The sequence below is a fragment of the Dermochelys coriacea genome, chromosome 10, assembly GCF_009764565.3.
Source record: "Dermochelys coriacea isolate rDerCor1 chromosome 10, rDerCor1.pri.v4, whole genome shotgun sequence".
Lineage (NCBI taxonomy): Eukaryota > Metazoa > Chordata > Testudines > Dermochelyidae > Dermochelys > Dermochelys coriacea.
Genome location: NC_050077.1, coordinates 85,737,593 through 85,756,631, shown reverse-complemented (window position 1 = coordinate 85,756,631; position 19,039 = coordinate 85,737,593). Strand labels below are relative to the sequence as shown.

The 19,039-nt window shown below is 60.9% G+C and overlaps 2 protein-coding genes across 8 annotated transcripts; both read left to right on the top strand.

The window, feature by feature from the left end:
- The first annotated feature begins 197 nt into the window (after positions 1-197).
- LOC119862025 (peptidyl-prolyl cis-trans isomerase FKBP8-like) lies at positions 198-10,547 on the top strand. 6 transcript variants are annotated; one of them, XM_038417870.2, is made up of 8 exons: positions 198-1,016; positions 2,199-2,368; positions 5,767-5,855; positions 6,140-6,357; positions 6,991-7,163; positions 7,821-7,898; positions 8,376-8,489; positions 10,052-10,547. In XM_038417870.2, exons 1-8 carry the CDS (start codon positions 536-538, stop codon positions 10,136-10,138), a joined length of 1,410 nt encoding a protein of 469 aa, XP_038273798.1. In that variant the 5' UTR covers positions 198-535; the 3' UTR covers positions 10,139-10,547. The 6 variants fall into 6 exon arrangements, with proteins under 6 accessions (XP_038273798.1, XP_038273799.1, XP_038273800.1 ...); XM_038417871.2 differs by having other exon boundaries at positions 9,989-10,547; XM_038417872.2 differs by lacking the exon at positions 8,376-8,489.
- A 4,164-nt stretch (positions 10,548-14,711) lies between these two features.
- On the top strand, positions 14,712-17,277 carry SERF2 (small EDRK-rich factor 2). 2 transcript variants are annotated; one of them, XM_038420799.2, is made up of 3 exons: positions 14,712-14,867; positions 15,917-16,025; positions 16,903-17,277. In XM_038420799.2, the coding sequence occupies exons 1-3, from the start codon at positions 14,795-14,797 to the stop codon at positions 16,964-16,966; spliced, it is 246 nt and encodes an 81-aa protein (XP_038276727.1). In that variant the 5' UTR covers positions 14,712-14,794; the 3' UTR covers positions 16,967-17,277. The 2 variants fall into 2 exon arrangements, with proteins under 2 accessions (XP_038276727.1, XP_043350086.1); XM_043494151.1 differs by having other exon boundaries at positions 14,721-14,867; positions 15,813-16,025.
- The last annotated feature ends 1,762 nt before the right edge of the window (positions 17,278-19,039 follow it).

The following is a 19,039-nucleotide window of genomic DNA, read 5'->3' as shown; positions in this document are numbered from 1 at the left end:
GGGGTCTGGGCGGAGCTGGGGCCGGGAGGGGCGTGGCCGAGCGAGGCGGGCCGGGGCGGAGCTGGGGTGGGGCGGGAGGGGGGCGGGGCTGGAGCGGGCCGGGCGTGGCCGAGCCGGGCGGGCTGGGGCGGGTGGGGCGTGGCCGAACGGGGCGGGCCGGGGCGGAGCTGGGGTGGGAGCGGGGCGGGAGCGGGGCAGCCGCCCGCCGGGGCTATTTTTGCGGCAGCCTGAGCAAATCCCCTAAGCGCATTAGCCGGGTCCCCGCGCTGTGCAGTCCTGGCCGGGGGGCTGGGCTGCCCCCCCCGTCCTCTTTCATTGACGGCTGGGCCTGAGGGGCCGGGATCGGGCCCCGGACACAGGCTCCGTGTCCGCAGGAGCCGCCCGACCCCTCCCGGCAGGTGGGAGCCGGGCCAGTGCCCCTGCCCATGCCCGCTGCTGGGCCCCCCGCGGCCGAGCCCGGCGGCTCAGCGGGGCAGCGCAGCCAGGCCCTAGGCTGCAGGGGGCTTAAGCGGCTAATCGCCTGGCGAGCGCAGGAATGGAATTAGAGCCGGGGCAGGGCGTCGCTGCCCAGACACCCCCGCCGCAGCCTCCCCGGGTCGCTGGCTCGGCAGAGCCCCTGGGAGCTGGGCTGCGAGTCTGCCGCGTGGCTGGCCTGGGACTTGCGGAGGGGCCCGCGGGGATGATCGGACCGCAGCCGAGCCCGCAGCTAGAGGACCCCTCTGCCAGGGCCAAAGCCCACGAGCCTCTGGAGATGCGGCAGGCGGGGAAGGAGGGAGCAGAGGCGAGCCAGCGGGCCAACCAGCCCGCGTCAGCTGGGCCAGCAGCGGCCCTGGAGCTGGAGGGAAGCCCTTGTCTGGGGAGGGTGGTCAAGTTCCTCCTGCCTCACACTACAATTGAGGCCCCCCTGCCCCAGGAGGAGGAGCAGCAATTCTACCAGGGGCTGGAGCGCCTGCTGGGACCAAAGTATGGCCGCTTCGGGCAGCTGTTCGCAGCCGCTGGCTGGGCAGATGTCACAGGTGAGTCAGCAAGACTAGGGGGAGGGAAGGCAGGAAGGGGTGACTGGAAAACAAGACCCCAGAGCCACTTCTGGGGAAGCTCCCATCTGCCCCCCCATCCTCTCTGTTGCACCACCCCTGAGTTACTCTTGAGAGCAAGGCAGAGAGTTGAGGGACTCCCGGAGCACCCACACTGGCATTGTCACTGCCACATTTTGCTTGGCTGCCCCCCGACTGGAACTGGATTGCAGTGCATCATGGGGGCACGGCCCTGCTAGATGGTGGGTCTCTGGCCTGCCAGCTATGCCTGGCACAGTGCCATTTGGCTGGCCAGTCCGGGGCAGCATGGCATGGATGAGCCCCCAGCATGGCATCTGCTGGGTGCACAGACACCCAGTGTTGAGCATGGGACATTTTCAGCCCCTTCACAGCTGCTGAGCAGCGTGCTGGGCAGAGGGTGTGTGGCCCGAACTCCAGCAGCTGAACTTCAGAGGCACTGGGCCGGTTTCCAGGCCACAACACTGCTGCCAAGAGAAACATGCGTTTAAAACCGTGTGGGCCGGTGGGTTGGGTATGGGGCTGGGACTCGGGAGAGCTGGGTTCTAGTCCTGGCTAGGTTTCAGAGTAGCAGCCGTGTTAGTCTGTATTCGCAAAAAGAAAAGGAGTACTTGTGGCACCTTGGAGACTAACAAATTTATTTGAGCATAAGCTTTCGTGAACTACAGCTCACTTCATCGGATGCAAGTCCTGGCTAAGCCACTGAGCTGCTGGGTGACCTTGGGCAGGTCACTTTCCCTCTCCTGGCCTGTCTCTCCTCACAGCCTGGCTCTGCCTGGAGTAAACAGACTGTGGATTCTGTGGGAAGGGCCCATCTCTCCTGGTGCCTGTGCAGCGCCTGGCCCTTTGGGGCACTGATCTTGATGCTACCGAAATACACATAATAAAGCACAACTGCCCTTAGGGAAGTGCAGTCACCTCCTTGAGGTCCCCCAATGCTGCAGAGCCAGGAGCGGAAGTACTAAAACAAGAGGTCTAATATGAAGGAGCCCCCTAAGGGGAGGGGGAGGCGGAGCAAGAGCGAGGAGTGCCCCTGGCTGGAGAGGGAAGAACGGGTCCCTCTCTGCCCAGGTGAGTCCCACAGGTCCTGCTGCAGGGGCTCCTGCTCCCTGGGCTGATTCCCCTCTCCCTGTTTGCTTCCCCCAGAGGACAGATTCCTGAGGAAGTTGCTGGTGAGAGAAGGCCAAGGAGAGGCAAGCAGGCCCCAGCCAGGCCAGGAGGTGACGGTGAAGCTGCTGGGGGTTCTGGAGGATGGTAGCTTGGTGGAGAAGGATCCAGCACTGACTTTCACCCTGGAGCAGGGGGACGTCATACAGGTTTGGTCTCCTCCTGCACCCTAAGGACAGAGTCTACCATCAAGGCTGGATGGTTTGGTGCCCCTGGAGGTTGGCATTTGCCAGTTTTGAAATGCCCGACTCTAGCCATAGGCATCAGTGGCCATGTTCGTCCGATCTCATCTTGCTGTTGCAAAGAAATAGGCTGTGTGAAACCTACACAACACACTTGTGCTCCCCCTGCTGGCTTTGCAAGGCAGTAACAAAATCTCTTCCAGGCTGTGCTGGCCCCTTACAGAGCTGGGGCATAAACAGGGAGGCAAATAAAATCCTGATGTTACTTCCCAGCTTTTGGGTTCAGCCCATGGGAAGGGCTGACTGGTTGGAAAGCTGCCCAGGGGGCCAGACCAGCCAACGAGAATCACAGATCAACAGAGTAACAAGGGACCATCTACAAGAGTCATCCAGTTGAACCCTTGCCAAGTGCACAATTTGTTGCATCTAAAAATCATTCCTGGGCCCTTCCAGTCCCTGAGCTCAGCACGCCCACAGGTGTGTAACCCAGGCATTTATGGTGCATGCCTAAGTGGCAACTGAAGTAGCAGCCAACTGCAGGCTCTAGAATCCTATTAAAACACCCACACATGCACACATCTGCAATGGGTCCCAGTCAGTATTCACCTACATTCAGTTCCTAGAGAACTTGGGACGGGGGAGCGAGACAGCTGTGGGGTTGCACAGGATCCAGCCTCACACAGTGGCTTGCAGGCCCCACCAAGGCCCTGTTCTTCTGATCACTTGCTAAAAGCTGACTGTGCAGGGATCAAAATGGAGCCAGTCCCTGCCCCACACAGATGCAAGATGTATTGGGATGCCCAGAGGGGATGTGCACTTTGGGTTGGCTCTTGCTTCCTACCAGCAGCCCCAGGGTAAATGCGAGAGAGCCGCAAGGCAAAGTCAGAGCTGTGGAGGAGACCGACCCAAAGCCCAACAGCTGCTCCTCAGGGTGCCCCTGCCCTGTGGGCTCCCCATATTGGGAGTCCTTCCCAGGCACAGGGACTGATTGCCTTTTGGTGTTTTCTGCAGAGCCAAGTATGTTACTGGTGTATAACACATGCCATAGCAATGGGAGGGCTGACCCATCTGCCCCTCAGGCCATGTTAATGCCGTGGGTCCCAGGTCACAGTTTGGGGTGCAATTCGGACTCGTCCCAGGTTCTCTTACCACTTCTCCTGTAACCCTGAGGGCCTTAAAACACTCTGCTGCTGTAGGTGTCTGTCTCGACTCTCCCACCCAGCAGACAAGCCTGCACAGGGTGTCTGTGCCTTGAGCAGCCCGGGGTCAGCAACTAACTCCAGCAGCTGGTTTGTTACACCCCAGCCACACTCAGGTCTCCACCAGCCTTGGTGACTGTTCACCAAGTGCCCCAACACACCCCAGTCCCAAATTTCCCCAAACCGTCTGCCCTGAAGCATCCAGCCCTCTCTTGGAACATTCAGAGGAGTAATAAGCTCCATTGCTCCTTTAAAGAGACAAAAACACAACTCCAGTTAAGGCAACAAGCTGCTAACGATTACTTCACTTCAAACCCAGCACAGGGCTGGTTTAGATTAAAAGTAAAGTATGTTTATTAACAAAAGAGAGAGGTTTTATGTGAGTTCAAGTACAAGGGATAAAGCCAAAGTGATTACGAGCAGATTCAAGTAAAATATGCTTTCTAGTGGCCAAGACTTAACTCAGCCAGCTCCAGTCTTGGTTCAAGATAGATTTCTTACCAATCTTTTTCTTTTCAGCCATGGCCAACTGTCCCTCAGTCACCTTCCACAGAAGGGGGTGGTTTCCCTTGGCTTCCTAGATGAAAGACCCTTGACTAAGCAGCTTTTTCACCTATATTCAGTGCCTAGAGACTCCAACCCCGTTAGCTGAAGGACCTGTCTTTCTCAGCTTGCAGAGTGCTAGCCCCTTGTGTCTGGCCAGTGATGGATGCCAGGATGGCTTCTTTTCTCTCTCCAAACTCACTGCTTTGTCCCTAGACTCAGCTGACCCCAGGCTGGTCTTCCCTGCTGTGTACTTCCCATCCCATTGAGCCATATATAACTGGGGCTTCCATTGGTTTTGGTCACACCTTGTAGGCTGTTTTCCCTTTGTTTGGTCACAGACTACAAAGCAGAATATCAGTGAGTGTCCACAGTTCTTCATACAGTGTTAGTAGAGATACCTTACAAAGATGGTAATCACCAGTGTGTCATCAGCTTTCGTACTTGATATACATGTATAACTCAATGTGCTGATTCAACTACTTACGCCCTGGCTGTAAACCACTGAAATGCATTCTCAGATAAGATGTCATGCTGGTTCCTCCCCTGCCCGCTGGTGATAGTTGACTTCTTACCACCTCCCCTTAGTAGCCAGACGGCTCTGTTTACCTTTAATTGTAAATGCACCTTCATTGTCCCTGCCTGATGCCAAGGCTGGTCAGCCAAGCAAATACCTTGCAGTGCCTAGGTCAAACCAGGCCTGTGCATTGCTGAGAACATAAGTCTCGCACATACGTAACTGTTCAAACATCCCCCAGACAGACATCACACGAGAATATTAATGAGCAGTGAGTTATTCGTTTCCCAGTGATAGCTCACATGCCACCTTTGGGGATCTATCATGACAAACATGTGAGGTGTAGTGACAAGATTTGCTGCCAGACCCACCCAGGGGTCTCTGGCTTACACCCTGCTTGCACACCTATCCTGCAGCACTGCTGCTCCCACCCCACACCCTGCTTGTGGCTCAGCCAACACCTCGAAGACTGTGAGGACAGCTACAGAAAACGATTCTTGCCAAGAAGCCCCTCTGGGTCCGGCTAGAATCGACACTTCTGGGGCAAGGTGGGGGTGGGGGGAAGTAGATGAGATTTCCCATCCCATCCTGACCCCAGGGTTCCTCAGAAGAGAGACACTCCCAGTTTCACATCTCCTCTGCCCAGAGGTGAGACCCCAGGTCAGAGGGAAGAGAACCACAACCACCCCAAGTCCTGCTATTGGTGCAAGGTCCAGCAACTCAGCTGTAATTCAGAACCTGATCTGACCCCTCTTTACCACACCCCCTCGCTGTTCCACCCCATATCTGCAGCAGGAAGGGAACAGATGCCACAAAAATGGGGCTCTGTGGGGTAGATTCCTCCCGACTTTGGCATTCAACAGCGACAGGGAGAGGACTAGAGACCCTAGTCCCACTCCCTAGAGAATGCCCAGCACCAGGAGCCAGCCACCTCCCTCCAATGCCAGGGGGCAGATGGTGGAACTCAGCATTGGCACTGCTGAGCTCTAACTTCTCTGCAGCATGCCATGTCAAACATGCCGGGCCAAGGGGAGCCTCCATGCAGTGTAATGGGTGCAAGTCTTGGGGCAGGAATAAATCACTCTACTCTGTCCCCCTCTCTACAGGCCCTGGAGCTCGGTGTCCAGTCCATGCAGCTAGGAGAGGTGTCCTTCCTTCTCACCAGCTTCCAGTATGCTTACGGTCACCTGGGCAGGTAGGCTGGGCTTGATCCTTTCCCTGCTCTAGGCTTAGAGCAGGGAGGTGCTGCCCACCTCTCACTGTTCCTTTGGCAAAAGGGACAGAGTAATCCTGGTGCTGATTGCCTGAATGGGTCCTTTCATCCTGGCCCAGCTGTCCCTAGTAAAATCACAGCTACCTGCACTGTTTGTGATTCTGGGGTTCCAGAAGCCAAGGGGCTCTGCACCCTGATTCCCAGAGTGCAGGAGCCCAGGGAAGGGAGTACTGGGGAAAGGCAAAAATCTCACTTCCTCCGTCCAGGGACCCTGATATCCCATCGGATGCCTCATTACTGTATGAGGTGACCCTGCTACAGATCCGGGACAGCTCCGATCTGGGGCTCCTGCCACCCTCCACGCGAATCAGCCTCAGCAAGCAGAAGAGGGAGCGAGGGAACTTCCATTTTGAGCGGGAGGAGTACCAGCGGGCCATGCAATCCTACCAGCTGGCCCTGGGCATCCTGGACTCACCTGGTGCAGGTAAAATAAGAGGCCACCTGGGCTCAGGGCACATGAGTTGAGGGGAGACTGGGGGCTTCACCCTAAAAGGGTCTGGGATTAGCAGGGAGAGAGTCAGAGATAAGAGGCTGGCAGAGGAGCTGCAAGAGCATCAAGTGAAATGTCTTAATAACTGTGCAGCTTCCCAGCTGAAGCTGCAGCTGTTTGAGGAGGTGTTGACATCATGCAGTGCAGTACTGCACATCGACCCCGACAACGTGAAGGCTCTCTACAGGAAAGGAAAGGTACAGCCCAGCACTCACACCAAGGGAACCCAGGAGAAAGGGGCACAGCCCGGGAGATGAGGGAAAAGGCTGGTAGGAGAGGGAGGGGAGGGAGAAGACTAGAAGCAATCCTACCAGCTGGCCCTGGGCATCCTGGACTCACCTGGTGCAGGTAAAATAAGAGGCCACCTGGGCTCAGGGCACATGAGTTGAGGGGAGACTGGGGGCTTCACCCTAAAAGGGTCTGGGATTAGCAGGGAGAGAGTCAGAGATAAGAGGCTGGCACAGGACTGGGGTTGCACATTCTCCTCTCCCTAGCAGCTCTGAGTGAGCTGCAGAGCACACTTGTCCCAGCTGGCTTTGACCACCTTGTTGTTGGGCTCATTCCCAGTCCCTCCAAGCCCCGAGGAGGAAGAGGAGCTGCAAGAGCATCAAGTGAAATGTCTTAATAACTGTGCAGCTTCCCAGCTGAAGCTGCAGCTGTTTGAGGAGGTGTTGACATCATGCAGTGCAGTACTGCACATCGACCCCGACAACGTGAAGGCTCTCTACAGGAAAGGAAAGGTACAGCCCAGCACTCACACCAAGGGAACCCAGGAGAAAGGGGCACAGCCCGGGAGATGAGGGAAAAGGCTGGTAGGAGAGGGAGGGGAGGGAGAAGACTAGAAGCATTGGATCTGCAGGTTCCAGGAAGAGATCTCACCAGTCAGGTCCTCTTTCTCCAACTTGTCAGAGTCTGGGTTGGAGACCCTTACACCAGTGGTTCTCAAACTTTTGTACTGGTGACCCCTTTCACAAAGCAAGCCTCTGAATGCGACCCACCTTATAAATTAAAAACACTTTTTTAATATTTAACACTGTTATAAATTCAGGAGGCGAAGTAGGCCTTGGCGGTGGAGGCTGACCGCTCATGACCGACTGAGTCACAAACGTCTGCCTTACACCAAAGGGACTGTATGAGAAAGCAAGGTCAGAGCTAGAGAGAAGGGGACAGGGGGAGAATAGACAGCAGGAGAGAAGGAAAATGAGCAAAGAGGAAAGTACTAGGAGTAAGTAACCAAATAGCTCTTCCTCTGGGTGTATCTGAAGCTCTCTCCATGTCCCTACACTCCCGCTCTCTCTCTGTGAGCCCTACCCCTTATCACTGTGTCCCATTCCCCACAGCTCTATGCCTCCTGATCTGTCTTCCTTCTTTTCTTTACTGTCTCCTCTGTCTCGTAGCTGCTGTCAGAACGAGGAGAGGACCAGGAAGCCATGAATATCCTAAAGAGAGCCCTGCAGCTTGAGCCCACCGCGAAGGTAAAGAGCAGAGCAAGGGCCCCCCTCCAGGGGCTAGTTCCTGAATTATCCACTCGCACTGGAGTAGGTGGGCAGCGAGGCGCTGTCCCTCCTGGCTCTAAGGGGAGGCTCACCTTGCACAGTAGGCAAGCAGCACATTTACAGAGGTGGCCAATATCCTACTTATTTCACGCAAAGATCCCAAAGAGCTTTAGCCAGGAGCTCAGTGTTGTTCCCCCCATGTTACAGGCCCAGGGGGCAGTGACCTACCCAAGGTTATACGGGTCAATGGCAGAACAGGAAATAGTAGCCAGGAGCCTTGACTAACCAGGAGTGAACTCAAGGAGACTTCCTACTAAAGCTGCTGCCATATAAAAGGGTGGAGAGGCAGGAGGAATGACAATTGCAGGACAAAAAGCACTCTCTCCATGCTCCAGAAGGAAGCAGGTGGAGCGCTCCAGGATTAATGACCTGCTGTCCTCTCTTGGTCTCTTCCAGGCAATTCACGCTGAGCTCTCAAAGCTAGCGAAGCGTCAGAAAGGGCAGCCAGAACGCCCTGCCCCCACAGACGTGGACGACCTGGTGCAGCCAGCAGCGTGCCAGAGCACATGGGTACATAGGCTTGGCCCAACCGGGACACTGGTGCTGCTCCTGCACCAGAACTCTGCCTCCCCATTACAGTCCCTGGTCGCAGTTACGCCCATGTCTGCATCCAAAATATAATCACCTAGGGCCCTGCCCAACCTGCCTGCCTAGCTGGAACTCCTGTCCTCCTGGCCCAAGGCCCTGAGTTTTATCAAAGAGGGATTCATTCCCAGCTGGAAGGCTCAGATAGAGGCTATGTCACCTCTTCGTGGGTGAAGACACTTCTCCTGTTGCCCATGAACAGGAGAGCATGGTCTACACACGGGGCTGCCTGCTGGTTTAGTGTATGTGAGCAGAAAGCTGACGGGTGGATGCTAGCACTGCGGAAAGGAGGCGTGAGGCTCTTATAATTCTCCACGTTCTCTCCGGGGCTGACGCTGATGGTGCAGAACCTAGGTCCTCCTTGTTGGGGGACTGGCAGGGAGGTGGTGTCTGATCAGGTGGCAAGAGGCCAGGGCCTGGGTAGAGGAACCCAGGACCTTCCTGCTCTACCAGGTTCCAACCCAGGGCACATCAAATGGTAGTTAAAAAATGTATGGTGTACACCTGCTCCCTGGGCCACTTCCTCTCCTGGCTTCAGTTCCTCTGCTGGTGCCATCTTGTGTTCTCCCTGGAGTCCTTTCAAGTCCCAACTGGAGAGTCTCTCTCTCTCTCTCTCTCCATCGTGGCTCAGCAATGCCATCCTCTGTGGTGGCTTGGCAGCAGGGCCTGGGCCCAGCCACCCAGGCCCCAGTAGCTTCTCGGCAGGAGCCTGCAACACACAACTGCCCCCCAGAATGAGCTGAGCTGTCCCCTTTGAGCTCAGCCTCCACCGAGAGCACACCCAGCAAGGGCCGCTGGGCAGAACTTTCTGGGCACAGGGCTGTTCCTTAGCCCTTACCTTACCAGTGTGGGGCTTGCACATCCCATCACACCCATTCACAAGGTCCCTGCCTAGCTAGGGCCCATGCAGAGATACTCCCAGCCCCATCTGGCATTGTGCAGGGATGGATTGGACGGCTGCAGAGGCTCCATTTGGGCATGAGAAGAACTGCCCCCAACCCAGCAATGAAACCCAGAAACTAAGGCAGGAACAAGCAGCCTGGCTGGCAGTCAGGTTGGGGGGGGGTAGAGGGGAGATGAATCAGAGCATTCTTTGGCCCACCCCTATCATCTCAAAGCTCTTGACACACAATAATAACCTTAGCTACACTCTCTCCCCACGAGGCAGGTCAGCATCACTGTCCCTGAATCACAAGTAGCAAGACCACAGGCCAGTCAGATGACCTGCGGAGTCAGAAATGGAAAGATAACCTCCATCTCTTAGGTACAGGGGCTACGCTCTCGTCCCAAGGCAACGGGCTTGGTGACCCCTGCCCATGGCCAGCTTGCACACGGCATGGCCCCGGGCTGCTTTGTGGGGATCTTGCAGTGCAGATAGCTGTTGTGAAGCTCATTCTCTCCATCTCTCCCTTCTCCTCTTGCAGATGGACCCTAATGACCCAAAGCCATTTAAGGACACTAGCTGAGTTGCCTCCTGTCTTTTCCAGGTCACCCCCTGGAAGTTGCTTTTTGGTGCTGTGGCTGTGGCTCTGGGCAGCATGGTGACCTCCATCTTTCTGACAACACGGAACTGAGACTAGCCAAGGACACCAGAGATGCAGGGGGTTTACAGCCCCTCCATCGGCAAACAGGGGGGCCAGGGAGGTACCATCCTGTTGGCTCCTCCTGTGCGAGCCTTGGGTTGTCCAGCACAGAACGCAGACCCCGTTCCCAGTGAAGCCAGGATCTCCAGCTGACAGGACTTAGCAGTGACCTTTGTGTCTTCGTAAATAAATGTGGCTGTTATTTAGCCAGCGCCCTGCAGCCAGGCCTGATCTCAGCGCTGGGGATTGGGGTCTGCAGAGGGCTCGTGGGACCTGCTCTCTGGCTGCTGCCTTGCTGTCAGGCCCCAGACACGGAGCTGGGAAGGAACGGGGCCTTCCAGCTGAGGGAGTGAATACGGAACCCCAGCCCTGAGCGCCTGAACCTCATCCTTGCACCCACCACAGCACCCCCCCCCTCAGAGCGCCCTGCCCAACACAGCACCCCCCTCGGAGCGCCTGGACCTCACCCCCCCCCAACACAGCACCCCCCTCGGAGCACCTGGACCTCACCCAACACAGCACCCCCCTCAGAGCGCCCCCCCAACACAGCACCCCCCTCGGAGCACCTGGACCTCACCCCCCCCAACACAGCACCCCCCTCGGAGCACCTGGACCTCACCCCCCCCCCAACACAGCACCCCCCTCGGAGCACCTGGACCGCACCCCCCCCCCCAACACAGCACCCCCCTCGGAGCACCTGGACCTCACCCCCCCCCCAACACAGCACCCCCCTCGGAGCACCTGGACCTCACGCAACACAGCACCCCCCTCGGAGCACCTGGACCTCACCCCCCCCCAACACAGCACCCCCCTCGGAGCACCTGGACCTCACCCCCCCCCCAACACAGCACCCCCCTCGGAGTGCCTGGACCTCACCCCCCCCCAAGACAGGACCTTCCTCAGAGCGCCGGGACCGCACCCCCCCCCCAAACACAGCAGCCCCCCTCGGAGCGCCTGGACCTCACCCCCCAACACAGCACCCCCCTCAGAGCGCCCCCCCAACACAGCACCCCCCTCAGAGCGCCGGGACCGCACCCCCCCCCAACACAGCACCCCCCTCGGAGCACCTGGACCTCACCCCCCCAACACAGCACCCCCCCTCGGAGCACCTGGACCTCACCCCCCCCCCAACACAGCACCCCCCTCGGAGTGCCTGGACCTCACCCCCCCCCCCAAGACAGGACCTTCCTCAGAGCGCCGGGACCGCACCCCCCCCAAACACAGCAGCCCCCTCGGAGCGCCTGGACCTCACCCCCCAACACAGCACCCCCCTCAGAGCGCCCCCCAACACAGCACCCCCCTCAGAGCGCCGGGACCGCACCCCCCCCAACACAGCACCCCCCTCGGAGCACCTGGACCTCACCCCCCCCAACACAGCACCCCCCTCGGAGCACCTGGACCTCACCCCCCCCCAACACAGCACCCCCCTCGGAGTGCCTGGACCTCACCCCCCCCCCAAGACAGGACCTTCCTCAGAGCGCCGGGACCGCACCCCCCCCAAACACAGCAGCCCCCTCGGAGCGCCTGGACCTCACCCCCCAACACAGCACCCCCTCAGAGCGCCCCCCCACCACAGCACCCCCCTCAGAGCGCCGGGACCGCACCCCCCCCCAACACAGCACCCCCCTCGGAGCACCTGGACCTCACCCCCCCCCAACACAGCACCCCCCTCGGAGCACCTGGACCTCACCCCCCCCCCAAGACAGGACCTTCCTCAGAGCGCCGGGACCAGCACCCCCCCCCAAACACAGCAGCCCCCTCGGAGCGCCTGACCTCACCCCCCAACACAGCACCCCCCTCAGAGCGCCCCCCCAACACAGCACCCCCCTCAGAGCGCCGGGACCGCACCCCCCCCAACACAGCACCCCCCTCGGAGCACCTGGACCTCACCCCCCCCCAACACAGCACCCCCCTCAGAGCACCTGGACCTCACCCCCCCCCCAACACAGCACCCCCCCTCGGAGCACCTGGACCTCACCCCCCCCCCCAAGACAGGACCTTCCTCAGAGCGCCGGGACCGCACCCCCCCCCAAACACAGCAGCCCCCTCGGAGCGCCTGGACCTCACCCCCCAACACAGCACCCCCCTCAGAGCGCCCCCCCAACACAGCACCCCCCCTCAGAGCGCCGGGACCGCACCCCCCCCAACACAGCACCCCCCTCGGAGCACCTGGACCTCACCCCCCCCCCAACACAGCACCCCCCTCGGAGCACCTGGACCTCACCCCCCCCCAACACAGCACCCCCCCTCGGAGCACCTGGACCTCACCCCCCCCCAAGACAGGACCTTCCTCAGAGCGCCGGGACCGCACCCCCCCCCAACACAGCACCCCCCTCGGAGCGCCTGGACCTCACCCCCCAACACAGCACCCCCCTCAGAGCGCCCCCCCAACACAGCACCCCCCTCAGAGCGCCGGGACCGCACCCCCCCCCAACACAGCACCCCCCTCGGAGCACCTGGACCTCACCCCCCCCCCAACACAGCACCCCCCTCGGAGCACCTGGACCTCACCCCCCCCCAAGACAGGACCTTCCTCAGAGCGCCGGGACCGCACCCCCCCCCAAACACAGCAGCCCCCTCGGAGCGCCTGGACCTCACCCCCCAACACAGCACCCCCCTCAGAGCGCCCCCCCAACACAGCACCCCCCTCAGAGCGCCGGGACCGCACCCCCCCCAACACAGCACCCCCCTCGGAGCACCTGGACCTCACCGCCCCCCAACACAGCACCCCCCTCGGAGCACCTGGACCTCACCCCCCCCCAACACAGCACCCCCCTCGGAGCACCTGGACCTCACCCCCCCCCCCAAGACAGGACCTTCCTCAGAGCGCCGGGACCGCACCCCCCCCAACACAGCACCCCCCTCAGAGCGCCCCCCCAACACAGCACCCCCCTCAGAGCGCCGGGACCGCACCCCCCCCAACACAGCACCCCCCTCGGAGCACCTGGACCTCACCCCCCCCCAACACAGCACCCCCCTCGGAGCACCTGGACCTCACCCCCCCCAACACAGCACCCCCCTCGGAGTGCCTGGACCTCACCCCCCCCCCCCAAGACAGGACCTTCCTCAGAGCGCCGGGACCGCACCCCCCCCCCAAACACAGCAGCCCCCTCGGAGCGCCTGGACCTCACCCCCCAACACAGCACCCCCCTCAGAGCGCCCCCCCCAACACAGCACCCCCCTCAGAGCGCCGGGACCGCACCCCCCCCCAACACAGCACCCCCCTCGGAGCACCTGGACCTCACCCCCCCCCCCCAAGACAGGACCTTCCTCAGAGCGCCGGGACCGCACCCCCCCCCAAACACAGCAGCCCCCTCGGAGCGCCTGGACCTCACCCCCCAACACAGCACCCCCCTCAGAGCGCCCCCCCAACACAGCACCCCCCTCAGAGCGCCGGGACCGCACCCCCCCCAACACAGCACCCCCCTCGGAGCACCTGGACCTCACCCCCCCCAACACAGCACCCCCCTCGGAGCACCTGGACCTCACCCCCCCCCCCAACACAGCACCCCCCTCGGAGCACCTGGACCTCACCCCCCCCCCAAGACAGGACCTTCCTCAGAGCGCCGGGACCGCACCCCCCCCCAAACACAGCAGCCCCCTCGGAGCGCCTGGACCTCACCCCCCAACACAGCACCCCCCTCAGAGCGCCCCCCCCACCACAGCACCCCCCTCAGAGCGCCGGGACCGCACCCCCCCCAACACAGCACCCCCCTCGGAGCACCTGGACCTCACCCCCCCCCAACACAGCACCCCCCTCGGAGCACCTGGACCTCACCCCCCCCCAACACAGCACCCCCCTCGGAGCACCTGGACCTCACCCCCCCCCAAGACAGGACCTTCCTCAGAGCGCCGGGACCGCACCCCCCCCAAACACAGCAGCCCCCTCGGAGCGCCTGGACCTCACCCCCCAACACAGCACCCCCCTCAGAGCGCCCCCCCAACACAGCACCCCCCTCAGAGCGCCGGGACCGCACCCCCCCCCAACACAGCACCCCCCTCGGAGCACCTGGACCTCACCCCCCCCCAACACAGCACCCCCCTCGGAGCACCTGGACCTCACCCCCCCCCCAAGACAGGACCTTCCTCAGAGCGCCGGGACCGCACCCCCCCCCCCAAACACAGCAGCCCCCTCGGAGCGCCTGGACCTCACCCCCCAACACAGCACCCCCCTCAGAGCGCCCCCCCAACACAGCACCCCCCTCAGAGCGCCGGGACCGCACCCCCCCAACACAGCACCCCCCTCGGAGCACCTGGACCTCACCCCCCCCCAACACAGCACCCCCCTCGGAGCACCTGGACCTCACCCCCCCCCCAACACAGCACCCCCCTCGGAGCACCTGGACCTCACCCCCCCCCCAAGACAGGACCTTCCTCAGAGCGCCGGGACCGCACCCCCCCCCCAAACACAGCAGCCCCCTCAGAGCGCCCCCCCAACACAGCACCCCCCTCGGAGCGCCGGGACCTGGACCTGGACCTCACCTCCACCCCCCCCCCCGAGCGCCTGGACTCCACCCCTTCCTGCAGCCAATCATAAAGGGATTCACGAATCTGTCCCGTCGAGTTCAGCCAATGAGGAGCGTCCAGTGGGCGTGGTCTATGTGGCGGTTGGGCAGTTTGGGGTCTTCTTGACGCATTTCCGGGCCAATGGGGAAGGGCCCTGGGGGCGGGGCCCGGGACGTGGCCGCCGAGGAGACGCAGCCGAGCGGAGCCATGACCCGTAGGTGGCGGCGGCTCCTGCTCTGCCGGGCGGGGCTTGGCTTATGCGGAGCCGGGGGGGTTACGTGGGGGGCAGGGGCTGCCCAGGGCTCTCTGGGGGGAGCCGGGGGGGCAGGGGCTGCCCAGGGCTCTGTGTGGGGAGCCGGGGGGGTTATGCGGGGGGCAGGGGCTGCCCAGGGCTCTCTGGGGGGAGCCGGGGGGGTTATGCGGGGGGCAGGGGCTGCCCAGGGCTCTGTGGGGGGAGCCGGGGGGGCAGGGGCTGCCCAGGGCTCTCTGGGGGGAGCCTGTGGGAAGGAGGTTTCTGGAGAAGAGGGGAGCCTGGGGGATTATGTGGGGAGCAGAGGGATGTGGGGCGGGGCTGTCCCGGGCGCTCTGTGGGGAGGGGGGGAACCTGGGGGGAGGTTTCTGGGGGGTTAGGTGGGGAGCAGGGGTTGGGAGTAGGCAGCCCCACTTGTGCGAGCCAGAGGCTGTGGGGTCAAGGGGTCACCCTCTCAGTGCTGGCTTAAAGGTTGCATGAATGGCCTGGGTTTTGTATCCAGGCCTGTTGGAGGCAGCGCCCATCCCCATGCCAGGACACCCGAGAGCTCCCTCTGCTTGCAGGCTGGCAGCGCCATTGTCAGAGCTCAGTAGGGCTTCTAGTTTGAGCTCTTCTCGCACTTGCCCAAGCTGCTGTTCTCGGCACACCTCCTCCAGCGGCTGCTGCCTTGGCTGTTTAATTAACCGGGCTCTTCAGGGCACTCACCCAGCTGCCCCACTCTGAGTCAGGCTCCTTAATCCTGCACACAGCCCTTCCCTGGGGCTCCATGGGGACGGCCTGCTTTGAGAGTGCAGTGCTGCTGCCCCTTGGATACTGAGAAGTTTGTTCTTCAAGACAGGTGGTCAGGTGACCATTCTCTGTGGAACTCCCAGTAACCTCTCATCTCAGGCTTGTGTTCCTTGCTTCCAGAAGTACCTCAGACAGGAGGGCAGCTGATGTCCGATGGGGCTGGGTCGTGGGGCCTTATCTCGTCCAGGGTGCAGCGAGTCAGTCTTCTGCTGGTGTCGTTGCAGGCGGTAACCAGCGTGAACTGGCCCGTCAGAAGAACATGAAGAAGCAGACTGACTCGGGCAAGGGGAAGCGGCGCGATGACGGCCTGTCGGCTGCTGCCCGGAAACAGAGGTAACTGTCCGTGATGAGAGGAAGAGGAAAGAGGCTGGCTTTTTCTCTCCCCCTCTTGGCCTGTGACTCTGGAACACAGCATCTGACTGAACCAGGCCCTAGGTTCCTGATTGGGGCTGCAACCCCATGCTCCCTGCAGCAACTCCACCTGCCAGAGCTGCTTCTGGAGGGCTCCTACAAAGCAGGGTCTTGGCTCCCTTCTTATAGTGAGGTTCATGCTCAAAGGGCCCTGGGCTCCTGCATGCTGTGTCAGTCCATGGTCTAGACATGGAAGTACCATCCTCTGCCAGGAACCAGGCCTAGCATTGGGGGTCACAGCCCAGCATTCTCACCTGCAATGTGTATAGAGCTGGACCCTGGGCAGAACATCAGCTTTCTATGAAATGACGATGAATGGGTGTCCTGCCTCCCTGTCTTCTCATTTCCCCTTCCTCCTGCAGTGTCTTCCCTTCTCTGGGATGATGTCTCTTTCGTCAGTCAGATTTCTCTGGCATGCTCAGTAACTTGCTCTCCCTGTCGTAGAGCAGGATGCACCCACCCCACCACCTATGTTCCCCAGCAGAGGTTTTTGTTCTGTGTTTCTTCTTACTGCTTTGAGAAGGCCCTGTTGTATCCCCACCTCCCCCAACTAATTGTGTCCTGCCCCCAACCCCCCCAAATCCACCCACCCACCCACCCAAAGTTTCCAAATTCAGTTCTCCTGAATCTGCAGTTTGGGGGCCCTGGATCTACCACTCCTGCTCTGGCCAGTAGCTCCCTCATGTGCTGAAATCCTCTGCTTCCAGAAACTAATACTTTTGCTATCAGAAAAACTGAGATGCTCTTCTTCCTGCTCCCTCCTGGTCCACCCACTGACAGGCTCCTTTTCTCCCAATAGAGACTCTGAGATAATGCAGCAGAAGCAGAAAAAGGCCAGTGAGAAGAAGGAGCAACCAAAATAATGTGTGGGGAACTTGGTCTGTCCCAGGAGAAGTGAGGCAGCATCCCTGCCGTTCACCTTTGTGCTTGCCCTGCCCTCATTTCCAGCCCACCACAGCCTCCTGGCCCTCTTGCTGGTAGAATACAAAGCGTGTAGCCCTGCCGGGATTGTCCGCCCCTGACGTATTTTCTCCCCACTCTCTACAATGTGCAGCCAGTGTTGGCCCAGAGGGGCTGGCCTGGGGCTGCATAGCCAAGCAGCTGCAGGAGCCCCTCACCCTTCTTATTCACATCAGACCCACTTCCATGTATTAAAATAGCTTTTGGATTCCTCGGGGTGCTGGATTATTTGTAGGTGTTTGTGGCCCCGCAGAGCCTCCCCCTTGCTGTGCCATTCCCTCCCTGCTCCTGCCACTGAGGGGTTGGGAGCTGCTTGCCCTTACTCAGGGGAGTCTGGAAGGGCTCAAGCCCTCCCAAGTTGAAAAGCATGGTCCTGGACTCTCCCACTCCAACTCAGTATCTCAGAACCAAATGGGGAGGTAATGTCCAATAAGAAATAACTTCTGGAGGTGAGCGCCAAGCTTTTGAGCCATGCAAGCACGTCCGGGCCTGCGTGGAGGGGCCAAGATTAAACCTGGTCAACATTTACGCCCTGAACGCGGGCCCGGAATGAGTGTGTTTCTATTGGCAGGCATCTGCCTTCCTTGGCACCCTGGATCCTCACGAGTGCCTGGTCCTGGGTGGGGACTTCAACACCACCCTCAAGGACTGGGACTGCTCAGGAGTCCCCTGCCCCCCAGCACACACCCCTGCACCATGGGCCAGGAATGGTTCACCAGCCCCCTCAGGCCGGCTCTGAGCATGAGACACCAGCCAGTGCCCAGAGCCTCAGTTCCCAACCATGGGGCTCATGCTGGCTGCTGAGGGAGGGGAGCTGATGCAATGCCTAGGATCCAGGAAGGGCCGAGCTGCATTAAGTTAGGGCTCCCAGTTTGGGTGGAGCAGGGTGTGTGGGCACCACCTCTGCATCTCCTGCCCACTACAGAACGTGTGGGAGGCAGAACAAAATCAAGCAGTTCTGTGAGGGCTTTGGGGAGGCCTGGGGGCTGCCCAGGGCTGGGGCCTGGCAATGCGCTGTTGCCAGGAGCAGCCTGTGACGTGCCTGTGGTGTCTTCCCTGGAGTGTTCTGGGGCAGGGTCCTCAGGGAGCTGTTGTGACAGCCAAGTGATGGCAGCCTATAAGAGCAGCTCCCCGCGCTGGGGCAGGAGCACGTGTGAGCCCAGGGCACTGTAGGCACCCTACCCTGCTCCAGGGGAGGGAGGCAGATCAGCTCCCAACGCACCCTGGGCAGGATCCTGCTGGAGCCCCACAGTGCTGTGCACCCAACAGGCCCAAAGAGGGCCAGCTTGGGTGAGGCCTGAACCAGGAGTGCGCCAAGGCCACCTGCCCCCACAAGACAGAGCTTCGTTAGCACAGACCTCAGCTCCCACTCACAGGTACCAACTTCCCCTCTTTCCTGTGGGTGCTCAACCCCACTCTCTGCCTCTGCCCCCACTCCACCCCTTCATTGAGGCCTGGCCTCTGCCCCACCTCTTCCCCCAAGTCCCCCCCAACCCAACTCCACCCCTTCCCTGCCCCTATTCCAACTCCTTCCCCACATCCTGGCCCTGGCCCTGCCTCCTCTCCTTAGCGTGCCCTTAGTGGGGGAGGAGGTGCAGGGGGAGGGGTGAGAGGATCTTGGCTGCTGGTGGGTGCAAAGCACCCACTAATTTTTCCCCATGGCTGCTTCAGCCCCAGAGCACCCACGGAGTCGGCACCTGTGCTCCCCCCGCCCATGCCCTGCCACTAGCACCTGGCCCTTCCCCACTCCTCAGTGCCCTGTGATCAGCCCAGCCAGCCCATTCTTCAACGCCTGAGCCCCTCTGCAAAGGGGCTGACCCTGCCTGCCCAGCCTCCCCAGTCACCCTCAGCAGCTGCAGCCTGAGCTCCAGTGTCCCAGAGGCAAACGGCAGTGGAGTGGGGATGGGTGCTGGTGCAGCTGCCTGGGCCCATTCAGGAACTGGCGGGCTGTAGTGGGGCTGGCCCCTGACCCAGGG